General features: G+C 33.4%; 1 protein-coding gene across 1 annotated transcript in view; it reads left to right on the plus strand.

The window, feature by feature from the left end:
* Positions 1-20,966, plus strand: part of DACH1 (dachshund family transcription factor 1) — a 410,092-nt gene that overhangs the window by 263,151 nt on the left and 125,975 nt on the right. Inside the window, exon 4 of the mRNA XM_036249628.1 lies at positions 17,944-18,116. Coding sequence (XP_036105521.1) covers positions 17,944-18,116 — 173 coding nt within the window. The remainder of the gene's footprint in view (positions 1-17,943; positions 18,117-20,966) is intronic.

Genomic DNA, 20,966 nt, shown 5'->3' on the forward strand with positions numbered 1-20,966 from the left:
TATTTTTCCTTATTCTTATAGATTCTAAAGCTTCAATCCTGTCAGATACCTTTGCTAAATTTTTGTGGGTGTTCATCTTACTTATTTAACATTTAGGGAGAGCAGTCTCTGTTTTCTAGGCTCTGGCAAATTTCAAAGCGGGTGTAAAAAAATGCCCATGACTTTCACTCTGAACTACATAATAAATGTCAGAGCAAAGATTCAAGCCTAAATAATCCCACCAATGAGGCCAGTTTGTATATTTTTCCAACAAATTATAATTATCTGGAATTGAGGGATTTAATCCAATAAACACATATTGAACATCCAGTATGCACAAAGAAGTCCCCTCTTTCTAGTCAAAGCAAGACCTTTCTCCTCTCTAAACATTTTTAAATGCAATGTAAGTATAGCTTTTATGCTAAAACCCAGAGAATGGTTTTCCTTTGATCCTCTTCATAGGCTCATGCTAGAGGGACTTGGCCTTTAGTGATTTTGAAGATTTGGTGTGTATTTATGGCAGGCTTGCTTTCTCTTATTTGAGATGAAATGTTTAAAATGTACTCTGTGGCTTGTGAACCCAAGAATACTTTATGTTTCTTAATCTGAAGAGCAGCCATAATTTTTTTTTTTAATATTAATTTGCACCTCTTTAGATTTCCACAGAGGACATTTCTAAAATTTATGTGTAGCATAAACACTTCTTTTAGTTGATTGTAGAAGTTTAACACTGACTATATTTACAGCCCCATAGGTATAGTTGAAAATTTACATATTAAACAGAGTTGCTCTCTGGCATGGTTTAAGAAAATGATCTGTGTTCTTAATTACACCTTTAGCATAAATGTGTGAATGTCATTTATTGAAATGTAAAGAGGAAATCAATGATGATGAAGATAATGATGATGATAATATAAAACTTAATAATTACATTAACTTGGCAAATTTTGTTCTTTTTTATTATTTGATCATTTTACATTTAATGAGGCTATAAGTTGAAGATTATTTCATTATGATGAAAATTCTGGACTTATAATTAGTTTCATAGTTATTTTATGTCTTCTTAGGTGAATCAAAATGTCAAAATCAATGAATTCAAAACTAAATTTTTAAATTAAATTAAGGAAGTAATTGTGTTTACAATTTTCATCGTGATTAACTATTTTCCTAGAGTCAAATATTGATTTATGGTAATATATATATATATACATGCACACACACACACATATATATTTACCTAATGAATACAAATTGGTTGTTCATTTACAATCTATAACATAATTAAAATTTCTTATTTTAAAAGATAGTCTATCGAAAGCTAAAAGGAAATAATCTCTTATGATATTTAAAGCCGAGAAAATAATTATCAATATTTTCCAATTATTATTTGTCCTTTCCTGAAGCAGTTTTAAGGATACTTAAAGCATAGTCCAAAATTAGAGTTGACAATTGCAAATACAAACCAACCAACACAGTAATAAAATCAATACTTACATTTCCCTCGAGGCCACTATTTACTGTTTGCTGCACCATTTCCTTAATGGAATGGCAGTTATGTTTGCAGAAACCTTGTAACTACCATTTTTATGTTTTAACTAAGAGCAGCTTTCTTGAAGAAGTATGACAAAGAAATTTTTGAACTGCAGTTAAAAATTGTTATAACCATTTAGTAGTTAATATGAGTGCAGAGAAGATGTTTCCTCCAAATATTTTCTCTAATAAACACTATAGCATTTCATATACAGTGATAATTTTTCTTCTCATGGCAATATGTCTTTTATATCTTCATTATGACAGACATTTACTTGATATTTAAACATCTTATTGTACGAAACAACTTTCCCAGTTTAAATGAACACATGCAATTACTAGCGTACATTCATTTGGGGGTAGTTTTTGACAGTGCACTATTCAAAAAAGTAAAGGAAAGAGGGGAGTTAGGGAAATGGACAGTTTATTATACTCCACACATTAAAATTAGTTTCAAGATGTAATTGACAAAATGATTGACTAATTTCCATTACTTAATTTTTTTATTATTGTTATGATTGGATAGTCATTTCTTTTTTTAAATTATTGTTTTGTATTTCTTATAAATTACTTCAGAATTGAAATATACCTACTATTTCAGTCACACTAAATGTTTTTCTTCTTAGTATACTTTCCATTGCTTGTGAAATGATCTAATGTTAATATGGTATTTTCATGTCGATTCTTTTAGCAGATTTACACTTTTCTAGAATTTAATCAAAGTTAAAAGTTAGTTTGCTTCTGGTTTTCTCTTAAAGATAATAATAACCTCAGAGTCATTCGAGATCGAAAGGTATATTTACCTCCCTGACAAATGTATGCACAGTCAAATTGTTTTTACTAATAATTGTGCAAACAAAAATAGAGAAATTGTGTGAATAGAATTTATGACCCTTTTTAGAGAACATGTTTTGTAACAGGATATTGAAAATCAAGTCCATGGGCCAACTCAGGTCTTTTTCCATGATGATGTCAGCAAGTATGCTGTGTGATAAAGCTGCAGTATTTTCATGACAGAGAAAATTCATCTCCACATCTTTAATAAATGAAGAAGGAAAAAAAAAATGCCCTCACTAGGTTCACCTATTCCCACCAGAACCTTTGTAGCTTCCTCAAACTGTAAATATTGAGAGATCAGAATGAAAGTGGTGTTGCATCAAAATTAATCGCTGAAGTTATTACTTATGGTGTCACATGCACCCCGCATCCAGGGTTTTCACACAGAGCTTTGAAGAGCCCTACAGGACCAACCAAATGTAATTGACAGAGTCGTCGCTACAGCACAGCTGCGGTACCAAGGTGCTGCAGCTTTTACTTTAATCTACCTTTCTCTCTGTGAGTGTATTATGTTTTTTGAATTTATTCTTTTGTAGATCTGGGAGCTATCTTTTTTATGGAAATTAATCTTTTTAGAAGATTTGTACTCTCTTTTTCAAACACTAATACATTCATTCAAGTATCCTATTATTCAGATCCAGCTGGCTTTTATCTGGTGATATTTACTTCAAAAAGCCAAGTTAAATGGTATCATAGATTAATTCTCAGGGCACAGGAAAGCTTTTTTAGAAGAAAAACATGATTTGGTAATTACTTGAAATATCATAATAAAAATCACAGAAAATGTCAAATGTGTTGTATAATCCATCATAATGGGAAACTTCAAAAAGTTGTTTCATTGAAAATGTGGTTTTCTGAGTACATCCTAAGTTTTCATTTCAAACTTGATATAACTCGAAAGTTTACTTTATGTTCTAATCAACTCTACTGTGAGTTTTAGGCTTATATTGTTTGTTCACACAAAGCAGTGAAACTTCAAAAGGAACATTATCTACTGCTATCTCTTACATAAATCAAACTGGAAATAAGACACATTTTACAATTCAATTTAAGATCCCACTGAGACAATAATGTTGCAAGCTGTGCATTTTGCAAAGTAATATAGTAATGTCTAGTTTGCATTTTTGAAAAACCAAATTAATCACACTTTATTGAATACTTTGGAGCAAACCTAAAATTCATCTATTATTAAAAACTTGTGCAACAAACACAAACTATATTTTATACATAAAGGACAAACTCATTTATTCATTAGGATAAAACACTTGGAGTTTGCATTTTGTAACTATGAAAGAAATGACATTTGCTATCAGGCGGTTTTGAATTTTTAAAAGCTGTCTATGCATAGTAAGCTACTTGAAAATTTATATTTGCACATTAAATTGTACCAAGTTTTAAAGCATCCAAATAAAAATAGACTTAAACTTAAAAACATTGGGGGCAAGAAAACAAAAGTCATTAAAGTAAGTGACAAAGAGATGTCATACAAATAAGAGAAGTTCTATTTTGTTTTATGTTACCACCTTTTAATAATATGATAATTTTATGAATTTGATAAGAAAAATAGTAACCCTCCCTGGACAAAATAAAGGCTTATCATGCTCTACAATTTTATCAGGCTGAAGAAAATTCATACATCTTCATGTCAATATTTGGATGTACAGTTGCAGTAAGACATTATATATAGTATTGGGGATCAAAGATTTTCTGAGGTCATTTAGAAATTCTATATGGTATATATTATATATTGCTATTTTTGAAATGTCAGTATTGAGGGATTCTAATGAAAATAAAGATCATGAAGAGTGAAAGAAAGTGAAGGATTGCAAAAACAGTGGTAAAGGTGGGAATGCTTACTGTACTGCTGGTACATATTATTTCCAGTGTCAGGATAGTACACTCTATTTTAGTATCTGCTGATGTGTAATACTGTGTGTGAGAACAGTTATTTAAAGTGCTATAGAACAGTAGTACACACACTACCCAGATTAGAAATAGCAGTATTAAAAGACAGTCCCAGATTTAAATTTTTAATAATATAGTAAAGCCAAACACGTTATATTTCATAAGCCTTATTATGAAAGCATGAATTTGGGAGGAATATTTTCTTTTTACTTTCTCTAATTGCGTCACTCAGGAATGGTCTAGAAAGAGTTCATCAACTCTAAATCTACCCAGCACCCTCTTGCTTTTCTGTTAAGAACTCTGCACTGTTTTATATTCATTGGTAAGCTGTTACCCTCTTTCAAGAAAAGTAACATATCTCCTTATGCAAAGACTTCCAAACAAGGTACACATAGTTTTCCTTTTATTGGGAAAAAAAGATCTTCAGTGCATATATAAAAGGAATTATTTTATAGACCACTCGATTCAGATATAGGGAAGAGTATGTCCTCACTCAGCATAATTGTCTCGTCATTTCTGGCTCTGGAAACCAATTTGGTCTTCAATCATCATTAACAAAAAAACTCTGATGATAGAGAACACAAGATTTTTTTTATTTTATTTTATCAATTTTCCAGTGGCATGAAATATGAGAATCAGGATTTCTGCCCTGGTCATATCAGTGTCAAGGTGGTGGATGACAGAATTTGGGATGATTATTTCTGATGATGAGCTCCTTCTCCTCCTTCTGACTGTCTGATACATCACTTTAATCATATCTCTCCCCTCCCTAAGATGATGACCAAACTCATCATTGTGACATCTGAGACTTTCATAAGCGGGCCGTAGCCTACCTAATTCTTTCTGATTTCTGATTCTGTTAAGATGTGCTTGCTCTTCCAGTCGGCCAAGCTCTCCAGTTGTCTGTCCTCCGGATGCACCATTAGTTTGCCTGCGCCACCTTGTCCGGTCCAGGCAGTTCTCTCAACTGTTGTGCGGTGAAAAAAATTTAGGACCAAGGGTCAGGCAAATAAATGTGTTTCAAGTCCAGCTCTTTTCCTAAAGAGTTATGTGACCTCAAGCATTTCATTTAATCATTCTGAACCTGTTTCCTCGGCTGCAAAATGAGAGGATTGTGCCTGACGGTGCCCTCTTCTCAGCGAAGTGTTCCCAGTGTGCCCTCGTGACATTCCTGCTGCACGTGCACGCATGCACCGTGTATATGCAGAAACTGTGTCCATACTTCTGCGACTGCTTTCTCACTAACATGCTATGCCACTTTTTTTATTTGCTCATTATTTTTTTCCCACCTCCCGACTAGAATGTAAACTCCAAGAGGATATAGATTTTGTTGGCTTTCTTCTCTGCTGTATTCCCAGTGCTCACAACAATGCCTGGCACATAATAGGTCTTTATTATGTGTTGAAAGAATAGATGATTTCCGGATCTATTTTATACTATAACATTCGATGATTCAAATACATACGGAAAATTAAAAGTATGTTACGCAGTGATGTTTATCTATAATCTCTTGCTTTTTTAGCCAATACAGGAACATTCTTGACATTTAATTCTCTGTAAGTAATTAGAAATGGACATTTTAATAAATTATTTGTGTTTTCTCTCCTATTTCTGTTTTTTTTTTTTTTTTTTCTATTTGATATCACTGCTAATAATCTTGATGGTCTGCTGGTTTCTTCCTCTTTCTCTTCCTCTTTTCTCCAAGATTTTCAATACACCATATTAACTTGACTTTAGGACAAATAAGAATGTGAAATCTTTTTCAAAGCCAGAATTTAAACACATATCAATATTCATCTGAGTAAATGCACATAATGGAGTGATTTTCTAAAGTTATTTTCACAGTCAATAGAGATTTGACACAATTAGAAACGAATCCTTCTATTATTAAACAATACTTTGGTGAATTTATTGGATTTAAAATAGATAAAAACATGTAAATATATATAAAAAAATTTCCCATATGTTTATACACAGAAACTATTAAAAACAAATCATTTAAAAATGTTGTTTATTGATATGTTTGTTACATAAGTATAATTCTTTATAAATATAGTTCAAACATACAATAAGATATAAAATATACACCAGATTTTTCTTTGTGAAAAGCATCTCTTAATACGAAGCTCATAGAACAAATTTTCAAAATTTACCAAAGAGGAAAAATAGTTTCTGTACAGACTATTGTAACTAAAGGACGTTCTTGAGGTATTTGATTTTTTTAAAAAAACTGTTTTAGCCTAATATATAAAGTCTTAAATAGTTATTTACTATAACTGTTATAAATAAAGATAATTTGGAAAGATGTTACTTTCATAAGTTCAAAACTTTTAAAAATCCTATTTTTAAGCACTATTTGAGACTTTACAAAAGATGACAGTTTCACCATTCATCATTTATTTTTTTTAATAAAGCATGTCTTTTTAACATTTATGTTTGGAAATGTTGAAAAAAATAAAAATAATGAATACAAGTGATTTATGCAATACCACCCTGCGTGTTTTCAATGAACATAAAACCTGTGTTAGCATTTAATTCTGACAACGAATCATGGTGTAACCTTAGATTTGTTGCATTCTCCCTTACAGTCTTTGCTGGTCACATTGTGGTTTTAATAATTATACTAGATACTTTTTAAAATAAAAAAAAAAAAAACTGAATAACAATGTTTCAATTTTACTTTATAGTGACCTAAGGTTGTTGATATTATTAGAAAATCAATTCTCATTTCAAAACATATTTTGTAACCATTTTTCTTATTCTAATTCACATTGTTATACCAATCTAAAAAACATATTGTATCTATTCACTCTCAGGATAAAAATGAGTGCTTATATTGAACCCCCAAATTGGAGTTAAAATGTAGAAATAGATTTACCCATATAACTGTTAATCTTCCTAAGTATTTTTTTTCACTGCCAGCAACTGAAATTTTAGTGGTCATTTTGACCTTGAAAATCCTGCCATGTCTGCCCATGAAAAACTGATGAAAAGTGCTTTGAATAGTATGTCTTCACTACATATAATAGAAGCTATGAAAAGAACGGGCTGGTTTCAAATAAACAGTAGCTTTCAACAAGCCTGCCATCTGCATGTAATCTACCACTCCAATATTATTTCAATGGCCCAGCGAATGTGCTGAGTTCTTTGTGATATGTAGTTCCTAGATTTAAGGCTGCCTCTGTCCACAGTGTTCTTAAGGAGGACCTTGTAATTACTGGATACTATAATTCCTTATCATATTGCAAGTTGTACTGAGAGCATTTCTTCAAACTTTGCTTAGTTGTTTCTTTTTCTTTCTTTTGTCTCTGTTTAGACTGTCTACCCAAATAGTAGTTGGACTGTTAAGCTTTTAAATCTAATCATAATATTCTTCAATCATTCATTCAGTATTAATTGAGGGCCAAAGATCTGTCAGGTATTATGTTGATTATCTTATGAAAAAGAGCATTATAGCTTAAAAGTAAGTCAAAAGATCTGAATGTTATAAAAATTCACTAACACCATTTTGTGCTAAGAATTTATTGTAGGAGCCATATAAACATATTTGCTTATGCCTGCTCAGCTTCTCAATCTTTAAAAAAAAAAAAACATCCAAAAAACATTCAGCTTGGCTTACTTGGGACTTACTCTGTAGCTTACAGTAGAAATATTCTTTTTATTTTGTTTTGTTTTTTTGTTAATTCTCACCTGAGGATATGTTTTCCATTGATTTCTAGAGAGAGTGGAAAGGGGGGAGGGAGAGGGAGAGAGAGAGAAACATTGATGAGAGAGACACAATAGTTGGTTGCCTCCTATATGCACCTTGATTGGGCCGGGAATCGAACCTGCAACCCAGCTATGTGCCCTGGACCAGGAATCAAACCCACGATCCTGATCCTTTGGTGCACAGGCCTATGCTCTAACCACTTAGCTACACTGGCCAGGACAGAAATACTCTTTTAATAGAAATAGCTTTATACATTTTTCCCTCTTCAAGCATGATGACTTACTATCAACTTACAAGTCAAAGACATCCAAATTTTTCTCATAGGCTGGCTATCTGCTTTTCTCCCAAATATCAGTCCCAGATTTCTAACTTCATATTGTCAATCTGCTCGACTGTTCCTGGAGTAGCTCTTAATCAGCAAGTCCAAAATTAAACTGATTTTTATTTATTGTTAAACCTGATCTTCTACAGGTGATTTAAAGCTTGAATTGTGGATTCAGAATTCCAAGATCTAAATCTTGAGGCAAGTTTATTAACCTTATAAGACTAATATGGATCTACCTCATAGTTTCTAAAGATTCATTGAGATAGTACATATAAAAGCTTAATATGATGCCCAACACATTGAAACGAGATAATATGCATTAGATATTGTCATCATCCTTATGGCTGCATTAATAATATCTCCATTCATAAAATTGTTTATCTAGATACTTAAGTCATCTTTCACATTTTACTCTTTATCTGTTTGTATCCAAATGATCACCAGGTTCTACCAAGTTTATTTCCAAAATATCAAACGTATTTCCTATTCTCCTACTTCTCTAGTTTTTATTCCAAAGGATAAAATTGTTTGCATGTTGCAATATCTTTTTATCTTTCTTTCACATTATAAGTGGCTCAAGAACAAAGATTATAGATTCTCATTTTTGAACGCCACCTTGAAATTTACCACATGTGAATATAGTAATTGGTCTGGGTTGACAGCTCTCATTCAAGAACTGATGGAGGTTAGACCTACTTTGTTAAATGCTGGGCATGCAATGAGAGCCCAAGACACACACACCTGGTCACGTGATGCTTTCATTAAGACAAGAAATGTTGGGTCTTTCCTTAATAGCAATGGGAAAAATTGAAGTCCTCTAAGCAGGAGAATAGCAGTGTAAAATGCGTACTTAAAAGTAATGATGGTCCTTGGACCTGATTACAGCAGCAGATAGAGAAAGAGAGTAGAGATAAATTACATAGATAAAATCAACAAGACATGGAAAGGAATTGGACATTGATGTCACACAGTGAGAGAGGAGATAAAGAGGTTTCCTAGGTTTCTGGCTTATAAAGCTAGCTAGTGATGTCATTTGTTGAGGCTAACAAGGATTAGGGAGAAGATAATTTAACACTGGGTCCATACATACGAGAAATACCAAGATAATTTCCATGAGCCTGACATCCTACATGTGAGTATGTTATGCTGTTTGGAAAATTCAATAGCAGTTTTGGCTCAAGTGAGAATATTTTTCAATTTCAACATAAATAATTTAAAACTAAAAGCATTGTATAAAATAGAAGTTAAAACTGATTTTAACTGACCATGAGCAACAGTTATACATGAACATAAAAATTGTTAATATTACGTACCATAACACTTATTACTCTACTAACAGTGTAGAAAATATATTAACTTGAAATTTTTAAATGCAATTCTAAATCCATGGGAAATTACATTATCCTTACAGAGGAGAATTTTGAGTTCATTTGTTTGCCTAATAGAAAAATAATTTTGCTGAGTTAAAGTGGGAAAAAGTAGACATTTATTGACATTGGCGATGAGAAAAGTTTAAAGATGCAGTTAAATTAAAATGGATGCATTATACCAATTACTTTATTTGGAAGAATTTTATGAATATATTTCAGATTGGAAAGCTTAAATATGTTTCTAGTATTGTTATTTCCACACTGTCCATAATAGCATTATACGTTAGCTGTGGAAATTAACCAGTCTGTTGGAATATCATCATTTCAACTAAGTAGAAACATTTAGTTCTTGTTTACAATCATCTTATAGTCCATATAACAAAACACTCCAATTTTCAGTCAATATAAATTAGTCTGGCTACTATTTCTTTTCTTATACTGAGTCCTATGCAAATATTTACCCCTTCTGAGTCTGCGTTTGTTTTGTCATGGTTTGTTTTGAGGATCTATTTCACCTGGTTAACACTTTGAGCATGGTGCTAATGAGTCCAAAGGAAACAGCAGCATCAAAAAGCAAAGTGTTTTCTGACATAATTATCTCTCTCTTCTCTACAGAAAGTATTTAACCTTTTATCTTTATCGCGAGGGTCCTCCTTTTTATTTTAAGTTGCATCAAAACCATCGAGAATTTGGTATGAGATAAAGAAATGCAAAGTATTGTATTTTGTATATACTAATTCTTTCTCATAATTTTCATGAGTTCAAAATCATGGCCCTTTAAAGTGGAAACCAGTGACTATCTTAAATTTTCGATTGTTGTTTCGGTTTTTCATGGTTCTGCAAAGATTCTCAGGATAATTATTTTTCAGTCATGTCTGCCTGTTCTTGCAGGATCCTCTTTGTGCATTCTGTCTGACATTAGTGATTTGAGCTTCAGCTTCGATTTTATCATCCGTTTCTTATTTTTTCTAGTTCTGCAGTTATTATCCAGGGGAAAGAATATTCAAGTAACATTAAAATAAAAGCAGTTCTCATTTCCAGTAATGTGGCGTCACTTTGAACAGCATGTGAACTTATGCTACTTTCACAACATTGTGGAGTATGTAAGGCAATAGAAGTATTTCAACTTGGTGAAGAAATGTAGCTATCATGATGGTGCTGATGAGTTCACGGACACTAATAGAACAAGCATTATATTAATACCATTACATACACAATAAAATATATCAAACTATCCTTATATTCACAGGTAAAAAAATTTTTTTGTATGACAAGAGTTTTAACTTCCTAATTAACAAATATTTAACACTCAGGTAACATAGAGTGCAGTTTAGTTAATGATAGATAAAAAAATATGTCTAATTATTTTGACAAAACAACATATTTTTCAAAATGACTCCTCTTTATTAGAATTCATGACGACATTATTCTTTCTGTCTGTGAAAAAAATGGATTGATGTCAGAATACACGTGAAGCAGGATTAGTTACATGATAGCCAGCGCTTCCAAGGCAAATATGATATGTGTGTAAAATAAATTTTAGACTCTGGAAATAGTACCAAGTTAGACACTCGTATCACCTAGACCAATTAGGAGACATTTGTGGTTCCCCCCCCCCCTAAAACAAAGTACTTAAATTGGAATATTTTAAATTGTGCCCCTAATTAATTATACCCTTAAATATTTTTGGTCGTGAATTTAAGATAAAGTAATTTGATGGAGTTGAACCAGAAGATTTCAGTGTTTAGATGTGCTAAAGTAGATCAACCGACTCAGATTGTTAAAGATTACCTTATCGAAACTCATGAGAAGACTGTTTCTCCTCTCTGCGATGTACTGGTATTACTGCTGACATTTCCTTTCTCATTTTTTATTAGGGTTAAGTTAATCCTCAAACGATAGTAACTTGTTTACTCTCTCCTCCCTCTGAAATAACAGCTGAACATCTGTATCACCTGTGACTAGGATTTACTTTTACTTAGCAGTCTTGTTTCCATTGTTAAGATGCTGTTGACATCCTTTAAAGTGGTCTCCAATGGTGTGGAGTAAATGCCCGCTCTTGCCATCATTTTCATTGCAAACGAATCTTGACAATGTCAGGTTCCCGTCAGAGTCTATCAGTGTCACTCACTAAGCAGTGGTGTGACCGTTAGTCCCTTTGAGATTTGCCTCCTTTATCAGGGTCAGACTGTGGGAAAATCTGAACAAATAGTTACATGTCAACAAACCTATAAAGGATAATGATATTTCAATGTACTTTTGCTATTTTAATGTATGGTAGTTTAAAAGGCTTTTATTTTTTTTACAGATCACTTAATTTTGTGTTTGACTATTTTACATGCATTCTATCAAAAAGTCTTACAAAGTACTGCTGCATTGGCTTCTCTTTTGAAATCCCTTATTAGATACACTTAGAATTCAGTAATAAATATAATCATTTCGGCTAGGATTATAATTGATACTACTCATACATATACTCAAATATTTTTTTATTAAAGAGAAACAATATTAATATCCTTACCCAAAACATTTTTCATTTTCCTTTTGTACCTAAAAATTGTTTTAAAAAAATAAAGTAATCTTTCATTTATTGAGCATCTCCAGCCCTGGCTAGTATGACTCAAGATGTTAGACTGTCAGCCCTCGCCCCGGAGAGTTGTGGGTTCAATTCCCGGTCAAGGGCACTATATGTCCCTGGGTTGCAGGTTCAATCCCCAGTCCTCACTAAGGTGCCTATGGGAGAAACCAATCGATGTGTCTCTCTCAGATAATATTTCTCTTTCTCTAACCCCCTCCATCCCTTCCTTCTACTCTCTCTAAAAATCAGTGGAAAAAAATATCATCAGGTGAGGATTAAAAAAAGGAAAAAAAATATATTATCCCCAAATTTAATCATTCTTTAGTTTTTTCATTCATACTAATCCTTTTCTTTGAATATCTATCTCAGCTAATAATTTAAAGTTTCAATTGATTTGTAAAATACCATTTCAACTGTTGAACATTCCTATTACTTTCCCTTTATTTCAGTTTATTTACAAGAACCAGTTACTAAAATTTTATTTGTAATGTATTTGTTGGTTTTATTGAATATGCTATGTAACATGATAATAAATAGACTTATTTCTGTGTCCCACACAAGAACAAAAGGCAACAGGTACTCTTTATTTTAAAGAAAGTAAGAAGTAAAATAAAATCGGTATTTGTCGGTAGCATCTGAACCAACATTACTGTCCTAACTCTCTCTCTACTCCACCAACATCCTCCTACCCCATTCAGAAATGGGGTGACTGCAGGAAGAGAGGATTTGAAAAAAACTCATTGTAGCACCTAATGGGGAGGGCTGGGGCTCAGCGATCCCTTTTTCAGACACCTTCCTTACCCCAAGTAAAGGGAGGGGCGTTCCAAGAGAATTATTCAAGGGTCACAAGTGCCGCATTTTATATTGGAACTTCTGCTTTGGTGTGAACTGCTGATCTGTTTTTTTCTTTTTTTTGGACATATTTGAACAGGGTGATAAAGAACTGAGAAAAGGTGCAGGATAGAGAGAGTGGACATCATCAGAATAGTAAGAACCATGCCAGAAGAAGGGTCAGTTTAGGGGCTTTGAAGATCAGGAAGCTAAAGGGGCTTGTGCAGGTAGGAGGTTCCCCTGGAGAACCTCCCTTAACGGACCAGACAGTACTTAGCAGGGGATTCTTAGCACTGAGACACCTCAAAGACCAATGTGCTCAGCCATAGAAGTGACAGTGCAGGCAGGACTTGAGCAGGAGCCAGCTGGACAGAAGACCTTTATGTCACTGCCCAGGAGAAGGAGTGGAGGAGGAGGACAGATGCAGAGCTAACCCAGCCCCTCTGTGTTCCGGGTGCCTAGGCTCCAGTGCTGGCCAGTATTGATGGGGACAGCGAAGCAGAGATGAGTGGTAACTAGAACACTCAAAATCTGCTCACGGTTGTTAAGAAGCAGAAAAGGGAACCCTGACAGAGCATGCTTGAAGGTAATAATTAGAGGAAACAATAAAACTATTGTATATTTGTACCCTATCAGTTCTGACCGTTCAGTAATCTGGTTCTACTTAGAGCAGCGATGTCTTTATTCTCTTTAATCCTGGCCCACCGTAAAATATGCATCATGAGATGCAATACAAATAGAAAATGGGGGCGAGCCAAGGAAAACACTCAGAGATCATAAAAAGACAGTCATAGTGTATCACATCGTTCGCTTTTTCAGAATCTATAACCATGATTTAATGTTGGGGTGCTGGGGGTATAAGGGGGAGATAATCTGCCATACATCATCCTTACAACTTTGAATTTCAGTTACACTAAATTTAAGATCACCTTGCTTGTCCTTGAAGAATACATATGTTTTCCTGAAGGGAAAAACTAAGCACATGCAATCACTTTTTGTATATAAGTCCCATATATTTGAATATGTAATTATTGATAAATTCATAATGTCAGTATAATTAGGCTGGGTAAATACATTTTTCCAGATTATGTAAATGCATAATTAATAGTTTTTAGTGAGAGACCAAACTGGGAGTCAGTCTTAATTACAATTTTCTCTCTTGCATTCATATACCGACTCGTATCTGGTCGCTGCAAGAGCGCATTTGTTCAGATCCCCCGCCAAAGTCATGCCGCAGTAGTAGTAGCTGGCCTTCGTGGGGCGTCTGGGTACACTGCTCAGGCTCATCATATAAACTGTCTGTGTTCTGCTGTCATTGTATCGAAGCTGTCTGTCTGTCTGTCTGTCTGTCTGTCTGTCTGTCTGTCTGTCTGTGTGTTCTGCAGACCTGCCGACCTCAGTGTAAGCAGGTGTCTAGCTAAGACTGTCCCAATGTTCTACGTCTGTTTGTAGGACAGACATAGGCCATCCCTTAGTGCCCTCGCCTCAACATTAAAATATGATTATAGATTCTAAATTCTCAGAGAAGGAGATGCACTCTCTGAATCTTTTCATGAGCTGATAACCATTTCCTTTGGCTCAAAACAATTATATATTTTTATGATATTTTGTGAGTTTTTTTCATATATGCTTCAATACCCTATTATAGTCCATGCTTTTTGACGATACTAGAGCTATACTTTGTCTTTTTATTCCATGGTGAGGAGAAACGGTATGATTCCATAAGACTCAAAGAGCAGCAATGAATCAGTTACTTTCTGTTTCTCTTTAGCACTCTTACCACATACTGAAAGATTTTTTATATATATTGAATCTTCTGTCTTCTGCAAGTTATCATGTGATCATAATAGTAAACCTTAATCTTAAAGGTATGTCTGTCTGGCTGGCTGGCTTATGTCACTAAATATTTTGGCTTAAACAAAAGCACTTGAAATTATACATTAAATAACTATGGACTTGTTCTGTTCTGAAGTGGCCTACTTTTAATTGTTATTTATTCATGCTAATAGAGGAAATGGGTGTTATAAATAATGCAAAAATCACTTACAGCTGACTTGGTTACATATTGTATATTTTTCATTAGATTTAGTTATTTCATTGTTTGCTCTATTTATTACCCAAATGAATTAACTTCATGTGTACTTAAAAATGATGATTGGTGGAGATGGCTAGGAACATTTTATGTAGTACGAAAATTCAATTTAGTGTTAGAAACTTTCTATGGAAAATTCACATATAGATGAATTATAATTTACCCTTGCACAAGGGCCTGATAACCTATGATGCAAAATAGATGTGAAAACAGATAGTATTTTGTCTGTAATCTTTTTTCCAGAATGATTTAATAGGAATTTTAGTTTAATACTTGTCACCTTGATAATGTGAATAAGTAGAATTATAGCGCTTCCCTGTTAATGTAATAGTGAAACTGAAATACATTTGGAAAAAAATTACTTTTCTTATTTATTAACTGGCAATCAAAATTCAAATAAAAGAAGAAATTAGTTCAAGTAAACAGTGTTAGCTATAACCAGAAGTTAAACTGAGTCTAAAGTAATGAATATGAATGTTATTTTCTACTCCATATATCAATTATTTTCAAATAAGCAATCTATTACAAAAATGTAATCCTTGCATTTGTTGGATATTTTAAATGAAATATAACATTAGAGAAAATATATATTATACATTTCAAATGCAGTTCTCATATTCAAATAACATTTATTCAGTGTTATTTCTATATCCAAATAGTCAGTGATTATGCCTCAGTTCTTGTTTTAATTGATAACATAAAAAGTAAACATGTAATGAAATATTTTGCATATACTTTGGTAAAGGTAATGTAATGTGGAATGTTTAAAATGTTCTATCAATGAATGTTCTCTTGACATTGTATGTTTAAAATTTTTATACATTTATAGTTTTTGCACATTTGACTAGGACCTTGGTATAAGTGTCAAAAAAGTCATGAGTAGAGAAATAAGGTATATAAATTTGTGAATATGAAATTGAACCTTTATATCACAATATAGGAACAAGCTGGAAGAATCATTTTTATGTATGTGAGCCATTTTTGTATGAAGCTATAAACTTATTTTTATGCCAAAAGCTGTCGTGGTCTGTTATAAAATAATAAAGATAATAAAGATATCCATTTTAATTGATTCTTTTTATTGTTTAATAAAATTGCTTTGTTTGATTGCTGAAGAATTTGAATTGAATTTTCATTATCCACTTCTGAACAATTTAGTCTAAGATTCAGACAGTATTGAGCTAATGAGTTTGAATTTATATTGAACCTTAACTGTCTTCATGAAGTAAATGGAAAAAAATCATGGCAGTAACTAAGTATTCTTCATTAAAAACTGTGTCGTAGAGATTTTACAATGAGACTTTTAATGGAGCTAAAGCATTTAAATTGGAGTTTTACCAACTTTGCTGTTTCTAAGCATATTATATAAAAATATGGTTTCTTTTTTTTTAATGAAGGAAATCTTCTAAGCTGACAGGGATATTACAAAACATTTTTAAGTGGGTATTTCATATATTCGACAGATTCAGTTAAGTGATAAATTAGTGTTAAGATAATTTAATTTGGGGACGTCAAAATTGAAATGGCCTGGCTACCAATATTGAAATGGAAGCCCTGGAACATACTATTTTGACATTGGCACTGACATTAACACTATCATAAACATTTGTTTCTCTTTAGTTGAAAACAAATGATGTGTTTATTGATTCACACACATTTAATATATTTCTTTAACATTATCTTTTTTTGTTGGTAAAGTGATCTTTTGGTTTCTCTACTATGTCTAACCAAGTTGGGCATTTAACCCTCCCATATTTAGGATTTGCTGTGGAATTCAATAAGGAACTTTAATTCCGAATGGTGACCAGGATGCTGTTTAATACAAGGATACCTTTGCCTTCTGTAGCTATCAGTGCGCTTCATTTCAAAAAACTCATTAATTCTCTAGGTGTATAACAGAGCCCATTTTACATTTTACATTAAGATGGTCAGTCAAACAGGATTAGATGCTGCAAACAGGGTAACCACTGTAGAAATGTTATTTTCAACAACTTTGAGAACCTATCTAAGGAATAGAAAAACAAAAAGAAAATAGGGTTTAGGGGGAATTGACTTACTTCAGCTTATTTCCCAAGAAATCACTTAGCCAAGCTCCAAATGTCATATGCTTTTAAAAAGCTCATTTCAAGTTAGTCATTAGAAGATTTGGAATACTATTTTAACAAAATAATTTATATTCATTCCCCCCCAGGCAGGAATGATGGTTCTTGGGATGAGGAAACAGTACTCTCTCTCCCTAGGGAACTCAGGCTTGTGTTACTTACTCCCCACCCCCATGCCAGGAGCCATACCCTTCCAGGTAGCTGGCTTCTCCACCAGCTTCCGCAGAGCCTTCTGCCAACTGGTATGATGGGATGTTTTAGCACTAAAAATGGTAATGGCAAACCCAAAAAAATCTAATTATATGACATAATAAAGACATACTAAATGATAAAATGAATTGTGATAAGTTAAAGAAAACCCTAGTATTTTAAACAAGAATTGGGCTGGTCAAAAAAAATAATCTAGCAAAGACTTAAACATTTATATTACACACATGAAGACTGGTGATGTGATAAGACATGGCACCACCTGGTTAGCTGGAAGCTTAATTTCCCTGAGTAGGGAGTGGGTTAGGTTGCCTACAAAGAGGGAACATATTTCTCATTTGATTGTCACTATTAGGATATCTTTGGAAGGTGCAATTTTCAATGATGTATCTTTTTAACCATTTTAATAAATGGGATATACTATGTTTCCTAGTTTGATTTGACCAGAGCAATGATGATACATGTATATTTTTTATAGGACTGGAACTTCCTTTTATGATGATGCCCCATCCTCTAATTCCTGTCAGCCTACCTCCAGCATCTGTCACCATGGCGATGAGCCAGATGAACCATCTCAGCACCATTGCAAATATGGCGGCAGCAGCACAGGTTCAGAGTCCCCCATCCAGAGTTGAGACATCTGTTATTAAGGTAATTGTTTCTCACAGGATTGTTTTGGCTTACACCAAACACCATCTTAATCCACCATTTCTTAATCTATTTTTCTTATTCCACAAGTAATTCTAAGTCCAGCACATTAAATTATAGTAAATAAATTAAGAAAAATATCATTTGTAGTAGTTAGAGCCAGGGGTACAATATTTAGGCAGGCTGGGCTAAATTCAAGTTCTTTATTGTATCTATTAAGAGAGGTAAACATAAGAAATTAAATGATGTGTTTAAAATTGTGTGTGTGTTTGCATGTATGGTTGCATGTCCATGCATGTGTGTGTATGTGCATGTGGTGTTATTGATCTTAAGATGTGGAAAATAGTATCTGGTTTGTTTTTAGAAAACCAGAAGTGTTAAATTATGGTTCTGCCGCTTACTAGCTGTGCTGCCTTGAGCATGTAACCCAGTCTTTCTGACTGTATACTATATCTAAAAAGTGTACGTGTAAAAACTAAACAAAATGATAAAAATGAAAGCTGAAATACATTTAAAAGTATACTATAAGTGGAAGGTAACATTATTATTATACAAACATCACATGTGTGTATATATACACACAATCTCTCTCAGGAGGTATGTGTATATTCTTATGGGTGTATGTATATTTTTTCATTTGTGTCATTTTATATGTGTGTTTAAATCAAAGTGCTTTAAATATATTGTCAGAAAATAATTTTTAAGCTAAGTGTAAGATGCCTCATGCTGCATTATTCTTCTTTGACAACTATTACCTCTTTTTTCCTGCATATAATGCACTTGAATGTAGGAGGTCCTCTAAGGCATGTCTTAAATAAAAAGCTCTCCTACAATTCCAATTTATTGCTGGTGGGAATGCAAAATGGTGTCGCCCTTTTGGAAGACAGTTTTGTGGTTTCTTATAAAACTAAACATACTCTTAGTCTGTGGATTGCATGATATTTATCAGTCCCTTGCTATTTACCTAAATGAATAGAAAACATACCTCTCCCTAAAAACTGCCATATGGATATTTGTAGCAGCTTTTTTCATAATTGCCAAAACTTGGTAGCAATCAAGATGCCCTTTAGATGGAAGGAAAGATTTGACTTTGGGTGGTAAACACGCAACACAATATACAGATGATGTCTCATAGAATCGTACACCTGAAACCTGTATAATCTTATTAACCAATGTCACTCCAATAAATTTAATAAAAATTGAATTGTAAAAAATGTCCCATATATTTATAAAATAGTTTGTGCTATATCTAATGTTAATAGAATACTTAGATAATGAAGCTTCCTTTAATAATCTTTGAAGGAAGCAGTTACGTTTCCTCTGGAAGGTGTTTTTAGAAAAGAGTGTAGATTATTAGAAAGTCAGCATTCCTGTTGTTTCTTAAAGTCAGGAATGGGGAGGAGAGAGGAAGAAAGGGAGAAAATATGGAAAAAGTGTGTTTTGAAATGTGTGCCAACACCTCCTGAGTTATAGTTATAGCCCACTTTCTAGTCTCTTGGGGCAAATATTTTCAGTAACTTAACTACAGACAGATTAAAGGAATTTATGGACTTTTGAATGTGGTGGTGGTATAAATGGTGCTAATAGCTAACTAGGAAACAATGGCTGTAATTGAGGATGATTAGAGAAAATAAAGCTGCTAGTTCAAATTGCCAACATGAAAGAGAAGTCCAGTTGGCCACTGTGGAAATTCCGAGAGGCCTATTTATACTTTTCCTGTGAGGCTGGTAATTGCCTATGTTATTTCAAATTTGATGATGATAGGTAAAGATTATAAAGGAAAACATGTTTCAAGAATTGCATGAGACAATTCTAATATTTTGTAGTAAATATTTCTAATATATATTTTTAAACCTGAAAACACTTGAGAGTATGGCTTCAGGGAATAAAGGTGAAGAATAGATTCTCTGGAATTCCAACTACTAGGGAACACAAGTCACAAAAAATCAACCCATCTAAATTTATATATTATAAGCTTTACAGCACTAGTAGTATTTTGTAAACTCACTTAATGTATATCAGTTCCATTTAATTTGGGGGAGTTCTTATTTTCTCCAAAGAAAATGGTTGATTCTTATCTTGCATTAATTGGTATGGGGCCGACTGGGTAATTAGAATAGTGCCTGCAAATTGGTTTGCCTGAAAAGATTTGAAATATGAGGGCAGATTAAATGTGGAATGTTAAATAGCAAAGAAGACTTACCCCCGTCGGAAGGACTGCTAAAATCATAAGAGAAATAGCTTATGAAAGGAAAATATAAGCTTGAAAGATTGTCCATATGCTGGAATGTACCATTTGCATTTTTTGAGTAATGATAAGAATTAAAATGAAAATTCATCCTAAATGAGAATAGCAAAAACAAAAAACAAAAAAACAAATTGTAGGACAGAAGAGAACAAAACCATAGCTCTCAGAGATACATAGTTTGAAATTTTTTTGCTGTTACCTATTTCTATGAGGTAAAAGAGCTCCAGTGATTTTTCTCATGAACCTATTTTTAAAAATGGACGTAACAGGCCCCGGCCGGTTTGGCTGAGCGGTTGGAGCATCAGCCTGCCGTCCAGAGAGACCCGGGTTCGGTTCCCGCTAAGGGCACGTACCTCGGTTGCAGTTTGTCCCTGGCCCTGGTTGGGTTGTGCAGGTGGCAGCCACTCGATGTGTCCCTTTCACATTGATGTTTCTCTCTCTCTCTCTGTCCCTCCTGCTCTATCTGAACAAAATATGGAAAATCGTCCTCGGGTGAGGATAAAAAAAGAAAAAAATGCACGTCACAGTACCAGTTATGGAGCAGGGTTCAGAAGCTGCCATCTTTGGGTGAAATCCATCCTGCTGCCAACAATTTCATGGCCCAT

Source organism: Molossus molossus, unplaced genomic scaffold (genome assembly GCF_014108415.1).
Source record: "Molossus molossus isolate mMolMol1 unplaced genomic scaffold, mMolMol1.p scaffold_m16_p_9, whole genome shotgun sequence".
Taxonomy (NCBI): Eukaryota; Metazoa; Chordata; class Mammalia; order Chiroptera; family Molossidae; genus Molossus; species Molossus molossus.